The following is a 20,057-nucleotide window of genomic DNA, read 5'->3' as shown; positions in this document are numbered from 1 at the left end:
CTTCTGCCACTTGCAGGTGGTTAGTCCACCCCCATCCCCTTTTGTCCTCCTTCATTTCCACCAGTGTCCTCCAATCTTCAATTATCCATGAGCTACGCTTCCCTCTTGCATTCAGCCCAGTGTCTTGACCTCGCCAGCCTATGCACTCCCTACTGTTCACTCTATGTCCGGACAGTGTACACACTCCATCTGGATCCCAATCTGACAGCGTACACTATCCTCACCACTGAACACCACCAACCCCTCACCTGACCACATCTGCTGTGCTCCTCACTTGCCAATGCCGGGCCCACCTTCCCACCATGCTGCACACACTGCTGCGAGCATGGTGTGAGTGAAAGCACCCAGCCTGGCCCCTGGTCCATGGAAAGTGCCCACACAATAGTGATGATGGGAACCATTGCTCAGACAGTGCTCACGCTGTGCCAAATGCTTTCTGGGGGCTTCACTCCCAATCTCAGGGCATCCCACAGCTTCCCTGGAAGGCAGGTCCTCTTCCTGCTCCCATGGACCAGACAGGGCTACTGAGGCACAGAGAAGCCAGGCAACTTTCAGAGGCACCTGCTGTCCTGTGCTCCTGGGGAGCTCCCTCTGAGCCCACCATTGCTCATTTCATGGAAGGGCTGCCCATCTCCTATTTGAGACAGGACTTTTACCAGTGCTGGGCCCTGGCCTATGGTGGGAGGGATTGTGTTTTGTTCTCTGCTTTCCTTTCCATCAGATCTTGTTCTCAGGGTGGTAAGGTGGGGTGAGGAACCCAGGTGCCAACTCCTCCATCACTGAGCTGGGTCAGGAGGTTGGGGGTCTCCAGCTGTTCCCTGACCTCAGACTTCACTCAGGAGTTCTCCAGGGATGAGAAAGGTGCTTGGGACAGACCCCCAGTCCACTCTCTTGGACTCTTCCTCACAGCTCAGATCTGCTTGCCAAGTCCAGCCTCCTCGGAGGCCTTTGGGGATGTGGGATCTGCCAGCCTGTGTTTCCTGGGCTCTTGGGCTCTGCATCGTCAGAGAGTGTGAGGGTCGAGTTTCTGCCATTACAGTGGGCCTGCTTTCTCTGTTTTCCACTGTCTCACCACCTTATTTAGTGGCTGCTGGCTTCTCTCCAGCCTTTTTTCCAGAGATGGGGCCAAATCTCCATCCTCATCTCCTTAGGCCCTCTTTTCCATCTCTGGTGATGGTAGTTTCCATGCTATGGCATTTCCAGCCTTTTGCTGGTGGGGCAAATGCTACTGAGAACAACTCTGAATCTCCCTGCCTGGAGAGCCCAGGAATGTGGTGGTGGGGGCGGGGAGGCCAGGGATTCAAGGACTCTCTGGGAAGCTCTGTGGCTCTTGCCCCATGACTTCCCCACCCTCTGGGCACCTTTTCCAGGAAAGCCAGGGAAGCTCTATCTGCCATCGGATCCACTTCTCTGGGTGCCTGCAGCAGGTCCCCTGTTAGCACTCCCTTGGCCCGGTGGAGCGTTCAGAAGGTGTGCCGCATGGTGTTGCATGTGCCCAGGTGCTCATGACTCCTGGCTGATGGGACTCCCATTCCTAGAGGTTTGTGGCTTCCTCACCTTGACTATTCTTTTGGGCTCCTCAAGGAGATGGCCAGAGAAAGGGGTGGGACTCTGCATTCAAAACCCAGTGGTAGTGGGGAGATCTGGAGCAATCCAAGGCTCTTTCGGATGCTTTGTTCTGTCAGGTGGAGATCATCCACCTATTGTCCATGCTAGAAGGGGCTTTGAGAGTCCTACAGGGCAGCCCAGCAGAACAGAGGCTTGGCTGGATGGGATTGGCCTTAGCTTCATGCCTCTCCTTTTGTCTCTATTGTGGCTGCTTTTCAGAGAAGGGCATTTCCCCAAATGAAAGGTGAGTATGGGAGTGAAAGCTAATGTCCCAGTGTGCTACTGATACAACCTCTTCCTAAACCACCCCAGACCCCAACAGTCTGTGTCCTCTTCCTGAGCAGGGGTCCCTACAACCTCTTCTTCCACTCTACACTGCCTTCCTCTCTAGCCTTCTCCTTCCCCAGAGCCCCTGGGTAAAAGTCTCCGTCTTGCCAAAACTGCAGAATGCCTTCCCTTTCCCATAAACAGGTTTTATAGCTGTGCCTGCCCAGACGGAGTCCATGCCGGCGGCAACCCTGGCTGCTGCTTGCAACACAGCCCTACGTCATGCCATAGAAACGCTGCACACTGTTACTGCCACGAGACACTCCCTGGGCTGGGCTGGGCTGAGCTGGGCTGGATCCCCTTCCTTTCTCTTCCCATTGTCTCCAGGTCCACTGAAAAGGGCAGGCACCCTGTAAATGAGTTTCCCTCCTGCTCTTGCTGGGTGGAGGAGACAGGCAGAGGTTTAGCCCTTAAAAAGACATGGCTAGGATATCCAGCCCTAGTGGCCTGAGAATACAGCAAGATGGTATTTAACTTACTGCTAGATCCTTGGCGACTGGCATGGTGCCTGGCATATCCGAGGTCCTGATGAATGTTTGCTGAATGAAGAGCTGAATAGATGAGTGATGAGACCTGGCTGCGAGTGTGCCCCCTGAGTGGACCCGCTCCCTGGTTCTCTGGTTCTCTTCCATCTCCTCCCCCTGACTTCTCCAATCCTGGCTCTTTCTCTGCAGACGGAGCTGTCACTGCAAAAGGAGCAGCTGCAGCTCAAGATCATTGAGATTGAGGATGAAGCTGAGAAGTGGCAGAAGGAGAAGGACCGCATCAAGGTGAGCAGCCCCCAAGCTCACCTTGCTGCTCCCTTATCCGACCTGGCCTGCCTGGAAAGAGGCAGGCCTTGGCTCCCATTTGAGTCCCAGGCCCACGTAGACATCCCAATGTGTTTCTTCTGGCTTCTCCCACCTCCTCTGACATTCTCACCGACTCCCCTTGTCAGTCTGAGCCAGGCACTCAGGTGGGATCCTGTCTGTGACCTAATGCCCATTTCATATTATCCCAGCAAGTAAAGACCCCAGACTTTCCTCCAGTGTGTCTTCCAATGTCCTCCAATGTCTGTTCTGCCCACCAGACTCCCCAGCCACCAAATACACACCATTTCTTCTCTACTTATGCCATTTTGGCTAAATGTATGTCTGCCATGGTTTGGGTAATTGCAAACCACAATCTGAAATCACTGCCTGCTTGACCCTGACTACATAGACAGCCAGCATACACATTCATTTTCTGAATACACATTTCTACATATACATTCATTTTCTGAATGATGTTTGGTTCTGGTTAGGGTTTCAGGGAGCATATTGTGACCCATGGGAGAACTTTGGGGCCCACAGGGAATGATGGCTCATATCAACCCACCAAGAGGAAGGAGCCACAGGTAGATAAGAAGTGTGGACTGTGAACAAACCTGGCTATCTCTGTCAGTAGGTGGCATCCCTCAGTGATGCCTTTGAATGAGATTCTTGGCCAAATAGGCTTGCCAGGTTAGGGCAGTGGGAATGCCCTGATCCTGTGCTGGAAACCTAAAGACATACCCGACTAGGGTGATTTCTTTCCCTAACTAAAGCCCTGCCTAATCTCTTCCCTGACTCTGGACCTCCAGAGCTTCACCACCAATGAGAAGGCCATCCTGGAGCAGAACTTCCGGGACCTGGTGCGGGACCTGGAGAAGCAAAAGGAGGAAGTGAGGGCTGCGCTGGAGCAGCGGGAGCAGGATGCTGTGGACCAAGTGAAGGTGATCGTGGATGCTCTGGATGAGAGAGCCAAGGTGCTGCATGAGGACAAGCAGACCCGGGAGCAGCTGCATAGCATCAGCGACTCTGTGTTGTTTCTGCAGGTAACAAGCCACTCCTCTGTCACTCAAGCCCTCGATTTCACAATCCACTTTTTGAGACCCCCCTCCGACATCCATCCATCCACCTATCCACTTATCCACCTATTCGTCTATCCGTTCATCCACCATCCAGCCATCCAACCATCCATCCATTCATCCATCTATCCAAGCGCCATTCTCTCTATTTAATTTTTTAAATCCAATCCATTTCTTTACCTACTCTCAAGATGGCAAACAAATATCACCTTTTACCAACTTCAACTGATATGTGCTAGCAGTGCTCTGGGCTCAGTAGGAAAGAGTTGTGAGATCAGTGAATCGGGTAGAGGGGGAGTGGTGTAGGAGTGCTGCATATTTGTTATCTTGGATCTAGTCCGTTTGTCTATTCATCCATTCATCCTTCCATCTGCTAGAATGTTTTGGATACTACTGCATACCCAGTACTCTATTAGGTGCTGTGTCGAATAGAGAAGTACAAGACATGGTTTCTGCCCCCAAGCAACTGCAATCCAGCTGGGAAGATAAGACATGTACAATTAAAGAACAATATAGAAAAGTGTGTAATTAAATGATAAAGCATATGGCTCAGGAGATAAGTGCCTGTAGAAGCTCAGAGAAGGGCAGGCGGGTTGGAGGAAGCTAAGACAGCTTTGTGGAGGAGGTGGAGTTTGAACTGGGTCTTGGAGGCCGGTTAGGATTTGAGAGGGAGGACAGAGTCTTTGGTGAGGAGTAAGGGAAATGAGAAGTGCAAAGGCAGCACTGAGCATGGCATGTAAAGGTCGAAATACCACTGTGGGCCGGGCATGGTGGCTCACGCCTGTAATCCCAGCACTTTGGGAGGCCAAGGCGGGTGGATCACCTGAGATCAGGAGTTCAAGACCAGCCTGGCCAACATGATGAAACCCCATCTCTACTAAAAATACAAAAAAAAATTAGCTAGGCATGGTGGCACACACCCGTAATCCCAGCTACTTGAGAGGCTGAGGCAGGAGAATTGCTTGAACCCAAAAGACGGAGGTTGCAGTGAGCTGAGATTCAGCCTGGGTAACAGAGTGAGACTCGCCTCAAAAAAAAAAAAAAAAAGAAAGAAAGAAAGAAATACCACCATGGCTGACCCCAAATTCTATAGTAATTCCGTGCATTTCTTTAGTGTGTTCACTCCCAGTTTGTTGCAGTTTGTGTCCCTCTCATAAACCCTGAGGTAAACAGATGCACCCACTTTAGAGGTGGGAGTCGTGGAGTCACACATCTGAATGCTAGTGCCATCAGGGATGTTAGCATCCAGTGGCTTTTAGTTGAACCTTTTCACGTTACAGAAGAAACAAACATCCAGTGAGGAAGAGTGGGGCTTGCAGCGCTGAGACCCCCAGCTGCACTGTGAGAGCCCCTGGCAGAGAAGCGTCCTCATAGCTCATGAAGACCCAGGCAGTTAATTGTTCTTTCCTTTCTTGGTAGGAATTTGGTGCATTGATGAGCAATTACTCTCTCCCCCCACCCCTGCCTACCTATCATGTCCTGCTGGAGGGGGAGGGCCTGGGACAGTCACTAGGCAACTTCAAGGACGACCTGCTCAATGTATGCATGCGCCACGTTGAGAAGATGTGCAAGGCGGACCTGAGCCGTAACTTCATTGAGAGGAACCACATGGAGAACGGTAGGTCCCCTCTCGTGGCTGGGCCCCAAGGCCATAGACCTTTCTCTCCCAAATCAATTCCTGCTGCCTGACATGGGCTGGCCTCCAGTGAGCTTCTTCTCATTGTTCCCACCCACCCACCCACCCTTCCTCAGGCCGTTTGGACTAGGATACAGGGATTCTAACCCTCCTCCTCCTTTGAACTTGCTGCCAAAGTTATGCAACTATAGCAAGAGACCTCCAGAGCAGGGACATCCTGGGCACTGGCTCCACAAACGCCTCCTCTCTGTGGGTTGTGCATCAAACTCAGAGACTGGTTTCGTTCAGATCTACATCTAATTGCCGGGCCCAGCCCAGCAGCTGTGTGGATGCTGCCACTAGTATGGGCCAGATTCCAAACTGGTGGCTTTGCAGACTCTAGCAGACGTGACCTAGAACTGCAGCCATGCCTGGAGGGAGGACTTGCCTGTCATCATGGCCATGCTGAGCAGTGCTGAGCCCAGAGGCTGGACTTGGCCTGTTGAGCTGGGCTGGGGATGGTGGGACACAGTATCTCTGTGACTCACCAGCTCCCTTGAAGTCAGCTCTTCTTCTGAGTCATGCTGTCCCCTCAGAGGTCAACTGAATCATCTCACAGAAAACCTCTGAACCTGAGAAACAACATCGTCAAGTCCTTTTCCACCCAGTCCCTTTAGGGCCTGAAGCCTGGGCACTTTCCCCAAGGCCCCACCCGGTGTCCCAGGTGTTGCACGGGGCCTTGAGAGTACAGCTTTGTTAATGACTGCTAGACGTGAATACCCCAAAGGAAAGGACCCCTGATTGCTCTCCAGACACAGCATATGATTCTTTGGGGGAGGAGAAGGGGGTGAGGAGGATAAAAGTGTGCAGAAGGGTTGGGGTTCAGGAGGCCATTTGTGCACCTTGGCGATGGCAATATCACATGGTGTCCCTGTGAAATGTGGGGGACATTCAATCACACACAAGGACAGATAAGCCATTTCAGCAAGACAATCATTTGGCTTCAAACGGCACTCAGATCCCGAAATCCTCCTTCTAATGACAATAGTGATGATGCTAATGGTGATGGTGACAGCTGACAATGACTGAGTGCTCGCTCGATGCTGGGCATTTCGCTGAGCTCCTCACGCACATTACCTTATTTTCCCTGTGGGGTGTACTGCATTTTACAGGCGAGAAGGCTGAGGCTCAGAGAAGCATCCTTTCAAAGGGCGCACAGCTCGGTAGGGGGTACGGCGGGGTTGAACACTCTGCTATTCAGTCTCCCATGCCCTCTCATCTGAGAAGCTGCAGCTGGCGGTGGCTGCAGAAGTGGGGTTGAGGAGTGTGATAATCATCGTCCCTGGGGTACAAACTCAGCAGGGCAGCCCCTCCGGTGAGGTCTGGCCAGGCCTGGGGGATGGCCTAGACTGGGGTGGGGTGAGCCTTGCAGAAACTGTTCAGGCTCCTGGCCGCTCACTGTCCCATTTCTAGGTCACAATGCTGGCCACGGCCTCTGTACAGGTGTGGCCCTGCGTCCTGTACGAGGTGTGTGGCGAGGTGGCAAGCAGGAGCAGGGATGGGCACTGCTGATTCAGTAGCCCACACCTGTGCCTGGGGCCGTGGGGGCGGCTCCTCTGCCTCTGTGTTGTTTTTTCGTGTGGCTGCTGTGTGGATGCTGGGAGTGTGTCTGCTCTAGGAGGTGGTGGCCGGTGAGTCAGACAGTGGAGTGACCATCCACTCCTCCCCGATGCTAGCCTGCCCACCAGACCAGGGACTCGTCCACACCCTCAAAGGCCCCTGCGCTAAGAGACACCAGGCCACTTCATCCTGGACTCTGTGGGGCACAGGGCTGGGCTAACACCTAGGAGGGCATTTGTTTATTCTTTGAGTATCTGCTGTGCACCAGGACACTGATAGGCGCAGGTGATGAAGATGAAGAATGAGGGTCTCAGGCACATTCCTCCTCTTGCTCAGGAGAGAGAGAGGGAAGGACAGGGAAAGTAGAAGACGGGGAAGTCGAAAGAGAAAGGAATGGGGTGGAGGCGGCTGAGGGAAGTCAAGTGTCGAGCAGCAGATCTGTTTGAGTTAGGGGGTCTGCAGTTGAGTGGCCCCTGCCATAGCAGCTCACTCCACTGCCTGGATCCCTGGGCCATGGAGGCCAACACTGGGACCTCATCCCCTCACCTTAGGCTGCCAGCAGTGGCTGGGACTGAACCCGGAAGTAGGGAGCCAGGGCTCAGTCCCCAACTCTGCCCTTATCGGCATGTGACATTGGGCAAGCTGCTTCTCTTACTTCCTGAGTCTCAATTTCCTTATCTGTCTCAGGGGGATACAACCACAATTGATGTATGGATCAACTAAGAAATGGGCATTAATAGCACCTTGTAAAGGTGAAGTGCTAGGAAGTGTTGTGCACACAATCGTATTTACAAGGGCTCAGTCCAAGAGGGTGGATGGCTCTTTGCAGACACCTTCTCCACCAAGAGCTCAGGAACCGAGTGAATGCTGGGCAGGGCGTCATATTCTCTGAGGTTGGGGAAACTTGGATCTCCCTGGGAGATAGGGGAAGGGCTATGGGGTGACTCTTCTGAGCCCCAAAAGTCCCCAGTGGCTGGCTCCTCCTTCCCACCTGGCTCCTCTGCTGACCCGACCCTCTGCTTCCTAGGTGGTGACCATCGCTATGTGAACAACTACACGAACAGCTTCGGGGGTGAGTGGAGTGCACCGGACACCATGAAGAGATACTCCATGTACCTGACACCCAAAGGTAAGAGGGAGCCCCTCACCCCAGACCTAGTGTCTCTCCTGCTGCCCAGGGGCCCCCAAAGTCCGTGCAGTGACTCTCAGCCAGGTTCCTTCTGAGTGGGGGTGATGGCATGTCCAGTTTGCCTGGGAAAGTCCTGGCATCTACGTGTTGTCCTGATGTGATGATGAACAGGTCTGTGTTAGCTCTCAGAAGTGTCCTGGTTCGAATGAGAAGTTACCTGGTGCCAGCTCCTCAGAGGCATTCCTCCCGGGCCACGCGGGCAGCCCCTCTTTGCCCTCCTTGTCTTCTCACTTCCAGCCCACACCTCTGCTTCTCTTTCCTTCCGGAGGTCTCCTGGGCTCCCTTCTGCCAGGCCGGTGCTGTGTTTTGCTTTGGCTCAGGTTTTGTAGGGCCTGAGCCCTGTGAGATGGCTGCCGACCCCAGGACCATTCTGCTCCCCTAGGCAGGGAGAGTGGTGCCTCCTCTTCTGAGTTTCCTGGCTCTGCACCCTGTTCCCCCTTGGCCCTCCCTCTCAGGCCCTGGACAGTCCCAGCCTGCAAGGTGCCGGCCTAGCACAGACCAGTGCCTGCCTGTCTTTGCCCTGTGGTGGCCTCTCACATTCTTGGGCGCCAGCAACAAACCACAGCAATACCCGTTACATAAGGGTGGGTGTGCCAGCCCTCGGACCATGAGGGTGTGTGCCTGTGCATGTGGGAGAGGGAGGCTGGGGGAGGAGGGAGGCCTGGGTAAGGCACAGGGGCTGGGGAGGGGGAAGCCTCTGGGAGCTAATCAGTAATTCACACACGTCTTACACACACACACACACACACACACACTCACACACACACACACACACATAATGGGAGAGGCTTGGGGGATTTGGAGAGATGAGCTCAACAGAAAAGCACCTGTGCTGCCCCACCCAGTTTGAAAACAACCCCTGGGCTTCTTGGTTGTTGGGCTTTCCCTCCTCTGACATTCCTGGTGTGGGCCAGGCCCCAGCCGGCCAGCCTGCCTCCTCCCTGCCTGGGGTGCTGTGCCTTTGGGCAAGTTCTGGGAGAGGATAAGCTGTTCCAACCAGCCGGCCCCAGCACCCCTCTCCTCAGAACCCCTATCTGGCCTCGCCCCGGCCCTGTCCCTCCTGTCTCTCCCTTCCATCCATGGACCAGGCCCTGGGGTGCCATCGAGTGCCCTGACAGGCTCCTGCGGGTCTCTCCTGCTCTGTAGGAGACTGAGGGCCCAGTGTGAGCCTCCCGCAGGTTGTGGGAGGGGGTGGAGGGAACAGCAGCACCCACTATGATGCCACCCCAAGGGCCTAGGGCCTGGGGCATCTTGGGCAGGCCTCAGTACCTGTATCTGAAGAGAGGGGAGGTTGTGCCCACATGCTGGGAGACTTCCCAGCTCTGCACTGTGAGTCAGTCTATGATGTCTGTGATGGAAGAAACAGGTTCCCTCAGCATCCCTGCCCAAGCACTGTGGGTAGCCTGTGCCGAGGACAGGAGGGACAGGAAATCTGCCCTCTGGGAGCTCCCAGGCTCAGGGTGGAGTTGGGGGGAGGACACGAAGCAATCACCAAGGAGATGAAAGAAACAAGGCCCCTAAAGGGACTGGGTCCTGAGTCTGGGAGCTTTGAGGTCAGTGGGATTGACAGTGGCTGTGACTCCTTCCCGGGAGGGGTGAATTTCCAGGAACCTGTGCTCAGTAGAGGGAGCATGACTGCGAAGGGCAGAGGGCATCAGGGACCACAGGCACAAAGGCTTACAGGAAGGACTGGCAGGACCGGAACTGGGGGTGTGGTGTCATCTGAGGGTCAGGTGGGGAAGGACAGAGGTAACAGAGGGCTAGAATACACATGGGGAGCTCATTGTTTTCAGCTGGGTATCGGTGGTGGTATCAGTCCCCACTGCTTCCTCACAAGGCTGTTGTGAGAGCCCAGGTGTGCGGGAAGGAAAGCACTTGTGAAGTGAGGCTCTGATCTCCCGGGAAGCAGCAGCCTGGGTGGGCCCCTGGGAGGTGTTTCTGGCTCATCAGGCTACTTCCAGGAGGCCCCACCCTCACGTGGCTGAGAGCCTACTGCTTCTGCCTTCGCGGTTGCCATGGCCTCTCCAAGTTTATGCTGATGCTCTCTGCACGGTTACTAACAGAGTCCTTCTACTCTCAAAAGCATGCCAATTTGGGTGATAAATTAGTTGATTGACTTATGTCAGACCCAAAGGACTTCTCTCAGTGGTGGAATCCAGGTCCTGTGATGGGCACTTGGGCAACTTTTTGGGGGCAAGGAGTCCTGATGAGACAATTTTCTGCAATGACAGCCCCCTTCATCTGCTTCACAGGTGGGGTCCGGACATCATACCAGCCCTCGTCTCCTGGCCGCTTCACCAAGGAGACCACCCAGAAGAATTTCAACAATCTCTATGGCACCAAAGGTAGGTGGTGGCTCAGCTCAAGGGTGCACAGAGTTCATGTGGTGCTGTGCAGGCAGGAGGGGCATAGAGGTGGGTCCAGGGGCACAGGGCTGGGACCCCAGTGTGAGATGAATGTGGGAAGCTAGGATGGGTGGAGGGTCCAGGCATGGGTAGGGAGGGGTCCTACCTACCGAGCTTAAAGTGTGTGTGTGTGTACATGTGTGGGGGACACCGTTAGTTAGGCTGGAGGAATAACAGCCAGGAATCTCGGCATCCCTGGAGATCCCTGAGTCTGTGTGCTCTTCTGATCCCTGAGGAAGGATCTGGGGAAAACTGGGTCTGAGCAGCCACCTTGGGCTTAAGTGTGGGGAATGCGCCCCCACCCCCGGCAAGTATGAGGGCACGAGGATCCAAAGAGAATCTCTACTGATTTGAGTACTTCTGCAGTGAAAAGTCGTACAGTGGTTAGTTGTCAACTTGGCTGTGACTGGAAAGGAAGGCATGGCAGGAAATGGGGCTGGCCCTGGAGCTCCAGGTGGTGAGGCGAGCGAGCAGCACCTTAAGACCCAGATGGGATGAAATGGGTGTGGGGATGTGGCTTCCCCAGGGGGAGCTGCTAAGTTCAGGGTCTCCCTCTGCCCAGTGCTCTGATGGGACCATTTGCTCAAGGGCAGGGCCATGCATTCAATGAGACCTGGTTCTGGGAGGCCCTGGTTCTGTCCTGGGGGCTCCTGGTCACATGCCAGCCATGCACGGGGAGGGAGGGGACTGGGTCAGCCCCCACCCTAGACATAGCACTGGAGGACTCTTCAGTGAGGGCAAGACTCATGGAGACTGGAGGGTCAGGGGCACCAGAGCAATGCCTGGGCCTCTACATCCAGAATTGGATTCACAGCCGTGATCAGCGGCACCCCTCCTCCACATATGCAGTAGACCTTGGGCACCTTGAGGACAGAGCTGTGTCTGTCCTGTTCGCTGCTACAGGCCCAGAGCTCAAAAGTAGGAGGGGGTCAGGAAGCAGTTGTTGAGAGAGAGGCTAAAGGCATGAGTGAACAGGAGGGCAAGGTGTCTGGCCTCGCTGGCTGGACGTGCTTACTGAGGCCTTGCTACAGAAGCTGCCTGGGATCCCTTTGGGAGGGCTTTGCACAGGGGCAGGTGGCCAACCCCAGCCATCTGTGACCCCTGAGCCCAAAAGTCAGCCCCCAGCCCTCCCCACAGGCTGCTAAGGAGTGAGCTTGACTAAGGAGGTCACTGATGCTTCAAGCCTGGCAGGTGGGGGTGTGGTGCTGGAGAAGTGTGCGTCACCCATGGGGACTCTGAGCCCCCCACTCCAGTGCCCTCTGAGTGCCCTGGCAGCTTCTCCCACCCCCTTCCCACTGCCTTCTTCTCCTCTGGACTACAGAACATGTCTGCACATAGGCATGTGTTAGCCTATTCAACTTGGCAACTATCAACTGTCTTGTCCCCAAGTTTTAGGATGTGTTTGTATTCATTCGTTCGTTGGTTCATGCATTCTATCCATCAACCATACAATGAGCACCTTCCAGGAACCAGGCTCTGTACCAGGCACCAGGTGTGATGCAGGGGCCAGACAGGCACATTCCCAGTTCACATGAGCTCACTGCGGGAGACAGACAATTGAACATGTAATTGCGACCCAGAGGGTAGGGGGTGTAGGACGACGTGGGGATGGAGCTGAAGGCACATGCAGACGTTGGGAGGTGCCATGTAAGCTGACACTTGAAGACCCCACCCATGAATCGCCGAGGGTGGCAAGCAGAAGTGTCCTAGGCAGAGGACAGGGTCTGGGCACATAGCCTGGGGCAGGAGAGAAGATGGAGTGTCTCAGACATTGAGGCTTAGCCTGGTTTGAGTGTCCAGTGGTGGAGGGAGGGCAGAGGTGAAGTCAAGAAGTGGGAGATGGTGGGTGGGTGGTGGGGGTTGGGGGAGCAACTCACGACAGAGCTCTGGGCTGCTCTTGGGACTTTGTCCCTTATTCTGAGGACAGTGGCCTTTAGGTAGGGCAGGGACAAGACTATGCTTTATATTTTAGAAAGATAGCTTTGGTGGCAGAAGGATGGGGGTGAGGCGTCACTGGGATCACACAGTGGCATCCTGGCTTAAGTTGTGGCCAGCGGCTGGAGAGTCATAGACCTGGCTGTGTCCTGGTCCTGCCTCCTCTCCCACTCCCAGCTGTGGGGGCCTGATAGCCCTTCTTTGTCCTGCCAGGTAACTACACCTCCCGGGTCTGGGAGTACTCCTCCAGCATTCAGAACTCTGACAATGACCTGCCCGTCGTCCAAGGCAGCTCCTCCTTCTCCCTGAAAGGTGAGCTTGCCCACCCTGGCCCCTGCTTTCCTCTGCAGCTGCCTCACACCTCCCAAGCCCTGCTTGGGTCTCTTCGCTGAGCTGCTAGTTCCTCCCTCACCTCGTGGAGGAGAGAGGCCTGGCCTGAGAGCCCGGGAGCTACCGCCATGGTCTTTGCTGAAAATGAGGGCAGGGGTGGGGGCTGGGCCACATCAGCGTTTCCCAGGGCTTGTTTCACCGCTCTCTAGTCTCTAACTACAGGCTGCAACAACAGCTCTCAGTGGTCAGGACGGGGGGACACGCCATACCCCCTGCACCCGACCTCTCTGATCCTCAGGATGCTGCTTCTCCTACTGCAGAGTTTATTTAACTCCCAGCGTTGGCTGGCTCTAGGGTCCTGTGGCCATGGGGCACCTGCCAGCATCCTGCAGATCCAATCCTGCAGGCGCCCCTTTGGGAAAGGCAGGACCAGACGACCCTAAGTCCCCCCAAGGCTGATCCTCTTTTCCTGCACTCTGTCCCCCGCCTGCCTGTGGTGCTCCCAGCACTCTGACAAGGCAGAGTGATTGACGCCTCCCGTCCCTGGGGGTTGGGGGCATCCTGAGGGGGCAGGCTTGAACCAGACTCTGGCTATGGGCCCCAGACCCTCATGTATCTCCTGAAAGATCCCAGGGACAGCTCTAATGGCTGTGGTGGGAGTAACCCTGTCTCTCTTCTGGCACCCCAAACATCTGGCCTGGAAGTCAAGATCAGCACATTGGGTGGGCTCAGGAGAGGGAAAGGGGCTATGCAGGGCAGAGAGACCCCTGAACAGTGGTCTCTGAGGCCTCATCACTCAGCTGTCCCTTCCGGCCCAGGGTCCTATACTATACCCAGGACAGGGATTCTTGGAGCTGCCGGCAAGAGGGAGGAGACAGGACTATGGGTGGAGGGTCCCAGCCTGCAGGAGCCCCGGGCATGTCTTAGCCCTGATCCGGGCCTGGGGAGCTCCAGGACTTGCCTTGGCCTGTTTGGCTTCTAGCAGGTGCCTTTCTGCTCTCTGCTCAAGCCTGGCCCGCAGAGCACCTGGCAGGGGAGGTGGCCGCTCTCAGGTGTGATTCAGAGCAGCCCCCAGAATGAGGTGTGGGTCCTTTTGGCCCCTCTGGGACCAGCGCTGTGCCACTAATGCCTCTCTCTCTCCCAGCAGGCACTGGGAAAACCCCTTATCAGTTCACCACCTTGGGACAGGCCACTGCAGAGTTTTCCAAACCACTGGGTCGCAGTGGGCTGTCTAAAAATAATCCCGGTACCTGCCCATTTTCCATCCCTCCCCTTTTCTCTCCCACAGCGGGGCAGGTGGGACATGGGGGGCTCTCTGCCACTTCTAGGGTGTGCCGGTCCCTTCTCCCCAGAGCTCCCTGGAGAGGGATGCATGCCCCACCTGCCACCCCAGCACACTCTCTATCTGGACTTCTGCCTGCTGCACAAGGCGGGTGTCTTGGGCCACCCTGACCCCACCCCTGTTTCCATTCTCCCCTCTCTCATGGCTGGCATGGGATTTTCTTTCTGGGAACTGAGAGATGAGGCCTGAATTACCCCTGTTAATCTCCACTCAGGATCCCTGGAACCCCCCTTTCCAAGGCTGCTCCCACCCTCAGATGCAGGAAGAGACCCAGGTTCTTTGCTCTGTCTCCTCCCCCTCCTCCTTGCTCAGTGCCAACCTGGGAAGGGCCAACCCAACTGGCAGCCTGGCAGTGCTCATCATGAGCCTGACCTGCTCATCCTCACTTAGAGCAGGGCAGGAGAGGGGCTTTCCCGAGACAGACCGCATGCAGCCTCTCACTGGACAGAGATCTGGCCAAGGACAGACCCTGCTTATTTCTTGAGGGCCTCAGCATCCAGGTCATGGCCTGTGTCTTCCCAGGCGTCCCTGCAGGCTGATGGCTGACACTGAGAGTGCCTTCACTGTGCTGTGAACCAGAGCTCCTTTCAGGTCTGTCTGGGCTGAGGCGCAGGGAGTCAAGGCGGCCCCGTCTTAGACTAGCATCTTTGCAACCAAGCTCAGAGAGCGCACCTGCTCCAGGCCTCTTGGGCTTGCCATCCTAACCCTGGGTGGTGGCCACAATGACAAATTCCTGCACCTCTCTAGGCCCTAGTCTCTGGCTAGTGAAACAGGGGAGGGGCCACAGAGCCAGGGAGAAAAAAACATGAATTTGGGTTTTGGATTTCCGGCACTCTGTCCCCCGCCTGCCTGCGGTGCTCCCCAGCACCTGGTTTGGAATCCTGACTGCTGCTTATGAGCTGTGCAACTCAGGCAGACTGCTGAGCTCATAGATACGGGGCCAGGCTCAGTGAGGAGACATCTACAAAGTCCCTTCCACAGTGCTTGGCACAAGTGGGGCTCCGTGAATGGGAAGCATCGTCCAAACAGCACAGGGGAGTCCAAGTGAGCGCCTCCTGCTGGGAAACTCTGGCAGGCCATGCTTATGCGTGGCGCTCCTGGGCTCTGGGAAGGGGAGGGCCCGTGGTGTAAACCTCCGGGGTGGGTGAGTGGAAATCCCTGCAGAGCAGTGTGATGCTGCGCTGGATGTGGGGGCAACACTCCCCTGCTGCCTGGTCCAGCCCACCTGGCCGGCTCCTCCTCCTTCTGTCTGCTTTGCTGCCTCCTCCCTTTGGCCAGCCTCCCCAGGATTTTCGGTTGCGGCACCCTGGCTGCTGCACGCGTGTTCAGACGGCTGCATTTGGTAATGGGCTGGATGATGCTTGGTGGTCACTTTGGAGAAGGCAGCTGTGCTGCTCTGGCCCCGGGGACCCCTGACCACCAGCGCTGCTCCCTTTGACCTGAATCTCTTGTCTTCCCAGGCTATCCCTCCCTCATGCGGAGCCAAAGCCCCAAGGCCCAGCCCCAGACTTGGAAATCTGGCAAGCAGACTATGCTGGTAAGGGAAGTGCTGCCGGGAGGGCCTGGGCACATCCAGAGACCTGGGCACTGAAGGGGGCTCCCTGGAGGCAATCGGTTCCAGGGCCTGTGGGAGGACTTCTCTGGGCCATGGGGTGGAGGAGAAGGAGGCAGCAGTGGCCTGAATACCTGTACACAGCAGAGGGTAGTAGAGACCCAGGGCTAATGGGCAGGGGACTAGCTAAGCATACACTCTCTGGACCTCAGTTTTCTGATCTATAAAATGGGCAGCCTTGATTTTTTTATTTGGCAAATGCTTGTTGGATGCCTATGCTAGTGGAATGGCAGCTTGGGTTCTGCCAGCTCTGGGATTGTAAAACAGCCCAGTGGGAGGACAGGCCGCCTCCTAGAGATGGGTCCCACCTCCCTGGGGGCAGTTCTCCAGTTCTGACAGCATAGAGGCCATTGGGGTGATAATGTGGGGGTGGGAGAGGCTGGAAAGTCGGGAATAGATATATTTAGGGTCAATATCTAATGACCCGAGGCCAGGCATATCAGAAGAGCAGCATGACAGGGAAGCATGGCTTTGGGGTCCAGGCCACCTGCTGACTGTGGGGTCCTGGATGAGTTAGATACCCTCTCTGAGACTCTTCCTTGCTTTTTATTATGTGGGGACTGAGATGATCCCCAGTGCCCATTAGATCTGACATATCTGACCCTGACTGAGACCTCAGTGATCGGGGACTGTAGTTCACATGCAGAGCCCCCATGTGCCTGAATGCCTTGCTCCTGAAGGTCCATTCTAGGCCCTGCTACAGGAGTCGGCCACTGCCGTGGCATGTGGATGGCATCAGGAGCTCTGCTGGAACCAGGGCCGGAGCCCTTGTTTCTTGCTGTCCTTGCAATTGGAGGTCAGAGCAGGAGAGGTGATTTGCCCTGGACCACAAAGAATGGCTGGGGTTGGTTTAACTGGAGAGGATCTTTAATTGCTGGGGATGGGAGCTAAGTGATCGTGTGTGTAATTTGGAGCTGGACCCAGGGGCATTGCAACAGCAGGACTGCAGAAAGCAGATGTGGGGAGAAAAAAGAAGGTTTCTGTTCTAGACTCAGTCCTTCCCCTCCCTACTACATACTTTTCCACCCTCTCAGAGCCTGGGGCCCTGAAGAGAAGGCTCATCAGCACTTTGAGGCCCCTGGCAGAGCAAGGTTTTGGTGTCCAGCAAGCACCCAGCACTGGGAGAGTGGAGACAGGCGCTGGGGTGCAGAGAAGCTGAGCTGGGAATCAATTTCCCTGGGGGCTGGCCCCAGCTGTCTCATTGACTTGCTGTGTGACTTTGCATGAGGAAAAATGATTCCTTTGTGCCTCAGTTTTCCCATCCATAATTAGGATGATTTTGCAGCTCTTCCACCTGCCGTATGTGCTGTGACCTCAAGCCAGGGAGGGGATGGGAGGGTGAAGGTAGCATTTTGCCCTGATGCCCACCTACCACTCCAGGCTTTTAACCAGACAATGCCATTCATTGACCTGCAACCCATATTATTGACCCAGTCTTCCTCAAAGAAAGGCTTCAGCCATTTCCAAATCTGTTCACTTTGCCCTATGAATTGCTTGGGGTCCAGGCTGGCCCCTGGGGGTCAGGAGACCTGGTCCAGGCTCTGCTTTGCCAGTAAGTAGCTGTTCTTACCCCTCCCTGGGTCTCAGTTTCTTCCTTTGTTTAATAGGTGGTTTAAGCAAGGTCTGAGCATCCCTCAAGTCCTGCTGTGGACCAGACAAAGGCAAGGAGCTGACCAGGAGGTGTCAGTTCCCTGAGAGACAGGGCCAAAGGCAGTGCACCCTTGAGGTGTGTGTGTGAGGGGCAAATGATGTCTCCTGTATTGGGATCCGCAGGGCATGGGAGTGGGCTCAGTCTCTGACCCAGCTCAGGGACAAATCCTCTTCCTGAGACCCCGGGGGGCTGACGGTGCTTGCGTGGGTGAGCAGCAGCTAAGCCGTGCTCTTCCACTCCATCCTGGAGGGCTGCCTCCTCAGGGCCCTGATGAAGTTATCTGGGCAGGGTGGGGCATGCTGATTTCATGAAATTACTGGGAGATACAATACATGGAGAAGGCTGGGAGAGCTGTCACTGGGCTCTCTCTCCAGAGATGCTCCCTGTACCAATGGCTGGGGGAAGAGGAACAGGACGAGAGAGGCAAAGGGCTGTGGGGAGCCTGGGACCGTGTTGGACTGGGGCAGTTCTTTACCCTCTCTGCACCCCTTCTGTAAGGGAAATTTATGCAGAGAGAGGCGAAGAAAATCCTGGAAGCCCTCGCCATAAGAGAAGTGATGCCGAGAACTGGCAGCTGGGGGTGTGGGTTTTGGAGGCAGCCTGCTGGGGCTTGGATTCTGGCTCCTTGCTTACCAGCTGAGTGACCTTGGGCAAGTTGCCTAGCCTCTCTGTGCCTTGGTTTGCTCAACTATAAATTGAATATGATAATAGTAATCTATTTAATTGGGTGGTTGTAAAAATTAAATGAGTGCATCCACATACAGCCCTCGGCACAGTGCTGTGAAGTTCTGTGGAGTAGAAAGTGCTATATAAATAGTAGCTGTGGTGGCGCTGGAGGAACCTCCTGAGCTGTGGAGAGAAATTTCGACCAGTGTAATGCGGGGGCTGAGGTTCAAGCTCACCCACTAACTATGGGAATGGACTCCAATTAGGATTCCAATCTGGAGATCCTGACATTAGGGACCAGCCCCTGATCACAGGGTAGGTAAATCTTGCAGATCAGGCCAAAAAGGCCCCTAGAATTGTCGGGGCTTGGATCACTGCTGCCTCCTGAGGCAGGTTAGGGTAGGGTGGGTCTAGCTAGCAGGCTCATCTGTCGTCTGGCCTCGCTGACCACTCTTGTTTCCCCCACAGTCTCACTACCGGCCATTCTACGTCAACAAAGGCAGTGGGATTGGGTCCAGCGAAGCCCCATGAGCTCCTGGCGGAAGGAACGAGGCGCCACACCCCTGCTCTTCCTTCTGACCCTGCTGCTCTTGCCTTCTAAGCTACTGTGCTTGTCTGGGTGGGAGGGAGCCTGGTCCTGCACCTGCCCTCTGCAGCCCTCTGCCAGCCTCTTGGGGGCAGTTCTGGCCTCTCCGACTTCCCCACTGGCCACACTCCATTCAGACTCCTTTCCTGCCTTGTGACCTCAGATGGTCACCATCATTCCTGTGCTCAGAGGCCAACCCATCACAGGGGTGAGATAGGTGGGGCCTGCCCTAACCCGCCAGCCTCCTCCTCTCAGGCTGGATCTGGGGGCTAGCAGTGAGTACCCGCATGGTGTCAGCCTGCCTTTCCTGCCCACGCCCTGCTGTCTCCAGGCCTATAGACGTTTCTCTCCAAGGCCCCATCCCCCAATGTTGTCAGCAGATGCCTGGACAGCACAGCCACCCATCTCCCATTCACATGGCCCACCTCCTGCTTCCCAGAGGACTGGCCCTACGTGCTCTCTCTGGTCCTACCTATCAATGCCCAGCATGGCAGAACCTGCAGCCCTTGGCCACTGCAGATGGAAACCTCTCAGTGTCTTGACATCACCCTACCCAGGTGGTGGGTCTCCACCACAGCCACTTTGAGTCTGTGGTCCCTGGAGGGTGGCTTCTCCTGACTGGCAGGATGACCTTAGCCAAGATATTCCTCTGTTCCCTCTGCTGAGATAAAGAATTCCCTTAACATGATATAATCCACCCATGCAAATAGCTACTGGCGCAGCTACCATTTACCATTTGCCTACAGAATTTCATTCAGTCTATACTTTGGCATTCTCTCTGGCGATGGAGTGTGGCTGGGCTGACCGCAAAAGGTGCCTTACACACTGCCCCCACCCTCAGCCGTTGCCCCATCAGAGGCTGCCTCCTCCTTCTGATTACCCCCCATGTTGCATATCAGGGTGCTCAAGGATTGGAGAGGAGACAAAACCAGGAGCAGCACAGTGGGGACATCTCCCGTCTCAACAGCCCCAGGCCTATGGGGGCTCTGGAAGGATGGGCCAGCTTGCAGGGGTTGGGGAGGGAGACATCCAGCTTGGGCTTTCCCCTTTGGAATAAACCATTGGTCTGTCACTTCTCTTGTATTGAATGACCATTTCCCTGAGGGTCCCCAGAGGAACAGGCTCCAGTTCTTCTGAATGCACTTTTTCCCTCTGATGAGGGCACGGTCATCTTCCTGCTCTCCTCTCAGAAACGTGGCTCCTTTGAAACTCCCTTGACCTCCCTCACCCTGTCTGGGACACAGGGGGTGCAGTGCAGGAACCTGGGCCTTAGGGAGGCAGGCCTTGGCTAACAATGAACACAG

The 20,057-nt window shown here is 55.5% G+C and overlaps 1 protein-coding gene across 2 annotated transcripts in view; it reads left to right on the top strand.

Annotated features, from left to right (window-relative positions):
• TRIM29 (tripartite motif containing 29) overlaps positions 1-19,825 on the top strand; it is a 29,656-nt gene extending 9,831 nt beyond the window's left edge. The window contains exons 1-9 of one of the 2 annotated variants that reach the window (XM_034933892.1): positions 2,194-2,457; positions 2,610-2,705; positions 3,536-3,769; positions 5,222-5,420; positions 8,065-8,166; positions 10,479-10,571; positions 12,780-12,878; positions 15,699-15,775; positions 18,636-19,825. In XM_034933892.1, coding sequence (XP_034789783.1) covers positions 2,437-2,457; positions 2,610-2,705; positions 3,536-3,769; positions 5,222-5,420; positions 8,065-8,166; positions 10,479-10,571; positions 12,780-12,878; positions 15,699-15,775; positions 18,636-18,698 — 984 coding nt within the window. In that variant the 5' untranslated portion in view covers positions 2,194-2,436 and the 3' untranslated portion in view covers positions 18,699-19,825. Of the gene's footprint in view, positions 1-2,193; positions 2,458-2,609; positions 2,706-3,535; positions 3,770-5,221; positions 5,421-8,064; positions 8,167-10,478; positions 10,572-12,779; positions 12,879-15,698; positions 15,776-18,635 lie in introns of those variants that run through there. The other variant, XM_003819986.6, reaches the window with a different exon arrangement.
• Positions 19,826-20,057: the final 232 nt, after the last annotated feature.

This window comes from Pan paniscus, chromosome 9 (assembly GCF_029289425.2).
Source record: "Pan paniscus chromosome 9, NHGRI_mPanPan1-v2.0_pri, whole genome shotgun sequence".
Lineage (NCBI taxonomy): Eukaryota > Metazoa > Chordata > Mammalia > Primates > Hominidae > Pan > Pan paniscus.
This window is presented reverse-complemented; position numbering and strand designations above follow the sequence as displayed.